Below are 5,847 nucleotides of genomic sequence, written 5' to 3' on the forward strand. Positions count from 1 at the left end.
AACATGGCTCCGATCGCGGCCAGCCACCAGCAGTTCGGTAAGCGCGTCCCGGCCCCAAACTCCCCGCCAGCGGGTCTGGGGGCTGCTCCCCTCCCCGGGAGAAGCGCACATAGGCAGCGCCTGCTGAGCCACCCTGCGCCTGCCAGCACGCAGCTTGCTGGGAGGAACCTGGTTTCTCCCAGGTCTCTTCGATCTCAGAAGTTGTGTGAATTTGCTTTCTTTCCCTTCTCTCTCTTTTCCTTCCTCCCTACCCTTTCCCCCCGCTAAAGCAGTGGGAAAGATGAGAGGTTTGTGTAGATCTGGTTTTGGACGAGAGCGGCTTGGGGTTGTTGTCTCTGTCTTGGTTAAAGTAGTGTGGCTTCAGAGTTAAATGATGTAAATTCATCCTGTGCCACAGAGGAAATCTTGGTTCAAGCCATTCTTGGAATAACTGTCATTCCTTTTTTCTTGTTGAGGAGAAAGACTTGTCAATGGTTAGTTAAACTGAAAGGTAGTCTTGTAAAGGACATTGCTAGGAAGATGAAAATACAGGATCCCAGTTTTTTTAGCTAAACAGCTGCATCTTACTCAATCTGCCTTCATTGAGAATAGTAATGATAACAATGAACTTTTCAATTTTGTCATTTATATGCACTGGATATAAAGTGATTAACTGATATCCAAAGTTTCAGAGACAGTCATATATGTACACTTATAAAATAGATACATAAATAACTTTACTTAGAAATGCAGTAAGAAATGTTTCTGAACTCTGCTTTACAAATATTGACTCTAGCCAATATATTTGCTCTAGTAGTGGTTTAATTCAAGGATTATTCCATTGACTTAAGTAAAGTGATTCCAGATTTATATCACGTAACTGAAATAATAACTTCTCCCAGAATCAATAGGTGATGTTTCCTATCAATATACTGCCTTGAATGTTAACCAATTGATTTACATTATGACAAGAGCAAGAAATTCAGGTCGCAACACAATTAGTTGTAAATATAAAAACATTTTAGTTACCATTTCATCTTCTTTCCTACCCCACCCATTTGATGTTTCTAACCACACCTGTGACATCATGCTTGTCTAATTACTTATTTAAGAAATATAATTAATGTTTTAAACACCAAATTTATTCTACCACTGCTTTCAGTGGCTGTAGAATTAAAACACAGCATAATATCCATTACTATAAAAGTCTGTCATCTCATGAAAAAGTATTGTAAATGTGCAAATTATTCTTAAAAGCTTTTAAAGTATTCTGATTAGTTTTCAGTTACTTCTTGCTTTTTACTTTTATATCATGTAAATTTAAATTTCTGCAGCCCAGGGAATTCCTGAAACTCAGAGCCATGTGCTTAACTTAGAAAAAATACTTTTTCTTACAATTAAGTATGTAGACTGATACAGCTTGTAGGGACAGGGAAAGTGACATGAATATTGTCAAAAGAAATTAATAGCCAGGCCTGATCCTTTCTGTGCTGGAACATTATGTCCTACTTCGCTCTCATATTATTGTTGTGGATTTTTTTGACTCATCCCACTAAAAAGCAAAGGTATAGTGGCAGCACATCTATCTGCCCAGCTTTTACCTGGATGAAGCTGATTTAATAATACGTAGAGGGGGATAGTTTTGCTTTTCTCATGCAGAACGATCTGCTAATGATTTGCAAGAGAACCAGAACTGTTACACAATTGCCTTTATGCATAAACAATGCCATTCCATTAATATTCTGCTGGTCTTCCAGTGTTGCAGGGAATAAAGATTAAGCTCTGATTGTTACATTGTGGGAGGTTTAAATGCACTTAGTAATGTTACTTATGGGCAAAATTGGATTTCCAATTAGTTGTGCTCATTTGCCCCTTCGATGCATGCTTTGAAGGACTAATGATACTCTGTATGTAACTAATGTATCCACATGACAAGGTTGTAACACTTGCTCAGTTTTCTCTTTATTCAGTTTAAGACTTATATTAAGATATAAGAGAATTATGTATTAATCTTTTTCTTATATACTCCTAAAAAGTAGTGACCCTTCCTGTAAACTCCCCATAGCTTTGATTCATAGTGTTGTAAATGCAAAGCTTAGTTGTTATCAGAGATGCACTTAATAGTTTTTTCAGCTTTGGACTCACATGTGACTGGCCAATGTCACATCCATCTGGAAAAGACATTTAGTATATAATTATTCTAAATTTTCTTGATAGACTTCTTCCTGCAAAGTATTGAAAATCCCATTGAAACTGTTGAGTGTTATAACCTCCAATTAAGCTCAGTTCTTTCAAGAGATACCTCCAGGCAATTATGGGATCAGACCATAAAAAATGAGTTAATTGAGTGCACAAAGTATTCAAGGAAACATTGTGGAAAGCAGATGATGTATCTATAAGTAATGCATATTTCAGAATCTGTTTTGTCTAACCAAAAAAGCTCCATAAACTCAAAGCTGAAACATTTTGAGAGCTGATATTGTTCACAGACATATAAACTCAGAAACTACACACAGAGGAATGAGATAGTCAAGCAATTATTAATGGTTATTACTATTAGGATGGGGATAGTATTTTCCTCCCAAACACTCTGTGTATGGAAAAATACTAACATAACGAGTGTGCCTTAGTGTGGGACTACACATTCATGCCTGCAGGTGGCGAGCAATATGTACAATGCAAAGCACTTTCAGTCTGTCGATCCTGCTGCTATTACCTTCTCGTATCAGTTTGTTTTACTAAATTATTACTTTATTAAATATCACACAGAGTCCAAGGCATTGCTGCTTATGTGCTTGTTGCTATTTATTTGATTTGCAGATGAAATTCCTACAGTGGTTGGGATCTTTAGTGCATTTGGCCTTGTCTTCTCTGTCTCCCTTTTTGCTTGGATCTGCTGTCAACGTAAATCTTCCAAATCCAATAAGACCCCTCCATATAAGTTTGTCCATGTTCTGAAGGGGGTTGATATTTACCCTGAGAATCTCAACAGTAAGAAGAAGTTTGGAGCAGATGATAAAAGTGAAGCAAAGAACAAATCAGTGATGCCAAAGAATTCTCTCCATCTTGACCTGGAGAAGAGAGATCTAAATGGCAACTTCCCCAAAGCAACCCCTAAAATCGAGAGCTCTCCAGATCTTGAAAATTTGTCTCCCAAGCATTTTTTAGAAAGGAAGAAAGATTCAGTATCCCCTGATAGTTTAAAATCCATCACTTCCCTATCATCTGAAGATAAACAAGACAAGCTAGGAACTCTCTTTTTCTCCTTAGAGTACAACTTTGAGAAAAAGGCATTTGTAGTGAACATCAAAGAAGCACGTGGTCTGCCAGCAATGGATGAACAGTCAATGACTTCTGATCCCTACATCAAAATGACAATCCTGCCTGAGAAAAAGCACAAGGTGAAAACCAGAGTGCTGAGAAAAACCTTAGATCCAGCTTTCGATGAGACCTTCACGTTTTATGGGATCCCCTATAGCCAAATTCAAGACTTAACACTTCACTTTATGATCTTGAGCTTTGACAGGTTTTCCAGAGATGATGTCATTGGAGAAGTCCTCATTCCCCTCGCAGGAATTGAACTGTCAGAAGGAAGGCTGCTAATGGACAGAGAGATCATCAAAAGAAATGTTAGGGTAACATATTTTTTATTTAAAATTTAAAAGTGTTGTGCTAGTGTTAGCTCTGATTCTTGTGTAATGCTGCTACCATCTTGGAAAGAAAAGAGAGCAAGTTCATGATACAAGTCATTGAGATGCTTTCATAATGGCAGTATGAGGAAGCAATTACACAAATGTAATAAAAGAACATTACAGTGAGCATGCTGCAAGAAATTGCTAGTCTCCTAAAATCTACTTGCTTATTCAGGTTTGAGTGGACTCATTTACATTAGATCAACCACCCTCAATCCACATTAATTTGCTTTAAAAAGAAAGAATACCAAGTTTTATACATACTCCTCTTCTTCTCCCTCCCCTTTTCTGTTTGAAATCATACTTTCTTAAAGCTTTTTGAAGTCAATGTAAATCTTTCACTTCAACTACATGGGTTTTATAGCAGATTCTTAAAGAATGCAGGTAGCCTTTAGTTAAGGAATTGGAACTTGTGGGAGACCATAGTGTTGATACAGTAGTATGTTCTTGCACTTCAGTGCTGTTAACTACCTTCTCGCTCAAGAATTGTGACAGAGGCTACAGTTCTACTAAAGGATAGTAAGGCACGAGGGAGAAGCCAAAGCCCTACTGAAGTCAATGGCAAAACACACTGACTTCACTGGGCTAAAGATATTTCATACCATTTTGTCACATTTCAGAATGTAAAGATCATTTACAACCATCACAGTTGAACCAGAGAAATGCACATGCATCACACAAACGCCTCTTAATCTCTACTAAGGAAGTGGAATGTGTATTGACTTTCAATTTGATTGTTTTCAAGGAGCAAGCATGCTGCCAAATCAAATAAATGTCTACCAGACAACATACCTATAACTAATACTGTTATTTTACAATTCTATTGCTGTATTACAACAACTATTACTATGTCACTGATATTTTGTTGATAAGTTATTGGGGTTTGGGGTATATAGGGTATTATTTTTGCTTGCTTCCCTTGCCTCCCTCCTTTCTGTGAAATATTTAAACTACTCCTGCAAATTCAAATCTAATAATCAGAGAACGTCTTTGATCTCATCTTTATTTCATGTATATTATACTACTTTAGAAAGTGTCAGGGATGAGGTTTCATTAACTGTTTGAATCCTTCCTGTTTAAAAACATTATATTGAAGATTGTTCTATTTACCTTTATTCAATTTTAATTCTTTTTCAATGTATTTTTACGGAATTTTCTTTTGCTTAAGATCTTTTTCTTTCACTGAGATTTTTTTCTCAGGGTGTAAGATTTCATCTCTAATCTCTGAAGGTAATGATGTCATGTCAACCTATGTTTTATTTTATTTTTTTAAGCTTAATAACCAACCATAATAAGAATTCTATAACTACAGTACAGAGAAATTACATTTGCTATGTAAAGCAGCACAACTCTGTAAGTTGTATCCTTTTACACCATTTCAGAACATAGAGTTATGTGACATTTTATAAATCTTCTTAATTCTGGTTTAAAGCTTGGTTGATATAATTGCATATACATTGTCATTTCTTTTTTTCTTTCATTTCCTCAGAAATCTTCAGGGCGTGGAGAATTACTGATCTCTCTCTGTTATCAGTCTACAACAAACACGCTCACTGTGGTTGTTTTAAAAGCCAGGCATCTACCTAAATCTGATGTGTCAGGATTATCAGGTAATGGTTTTACTAATGAATATGCCCTAAGAATATAAAACAAACAGAAAGAAGACAGCTGAAATGTGGCATTTCAAAGACTAAAAATAGCCCATAAATATAGAAATGGTGTCTCTATTGTTTTTAGCTTATTACTTTTATTCATATCTGGGTCGAAGATTTATTTTCCAGGGTATTTATTTTACAAATTTCTTCTTCAATCACATGTTAAAAAAACATGACGTCAGAACCCATCTGCCATAAGTATGAGATGTTGTTTGCAGATACTAAAAGCTTTTATTTATGACAAAAAATCAGTTTATTTACGGAAGATCAGTATTGAGTGAGATCATCATATGGTTTATTTCAGCTTAGCACCGAGAAAAGCAACAGTTACATCTGTGCTGAATTTGTCCCACTGAGCCCTAACGTTCCTTTGGCAAGGTGAAAAGGTGAACTATGCCAGTGCTGGAAGCAGGCTGTAACGTAACACCCGTGCTTTACCACGAGCTGTACTTGGGGTGCACTAAGAAGGGATCACAGAATCACAGAATCAACTAAGGTTGGACAGGACCTTCAAGATCATC

General features: G+C 36.5%; 1 protein-coding gene across 1 annotated transcript; it reads left to right on the forward strand.

The window, feature by feature from the left end:
• Positions 1-3: 3 nt before the first annotated feature.
• On the forward strand, positions 4-5,319 carry SYT4 (synaptotagmin IV). Its single transcript, XM_010282159.1, has 3 exons — positions 4-37; positions 2,800-3,614; positions 5,161-5,319. Exons 1-3 carry the CDS (start codon positions 4-6, stop codon positions 5,317-5,319), a joined length of 1,008 nt encoding a protein of 335 aa, XP_010280461.1.
• Positions 5,320-5,847: the final 528 nt, after the last annotated feature.

The sequence above is a fragment of the Phaethon lepturus genome, unplaced genomic scaffold (assembly GCF_000687285.1).
Source record: "Phaethon lepturus isolate BGI_N335 unplaced genomic scaffold, ASM68728v1 scaffold52062, whole genome shotgun sequence".
Classification (NCBI taxonomy): domain Eukaryota; kingdom Metazoa; phylum Chordata; class Aves; order Phaethontiformes; family Phaethontidae; genus Phaethon; species Phaethon lepturus.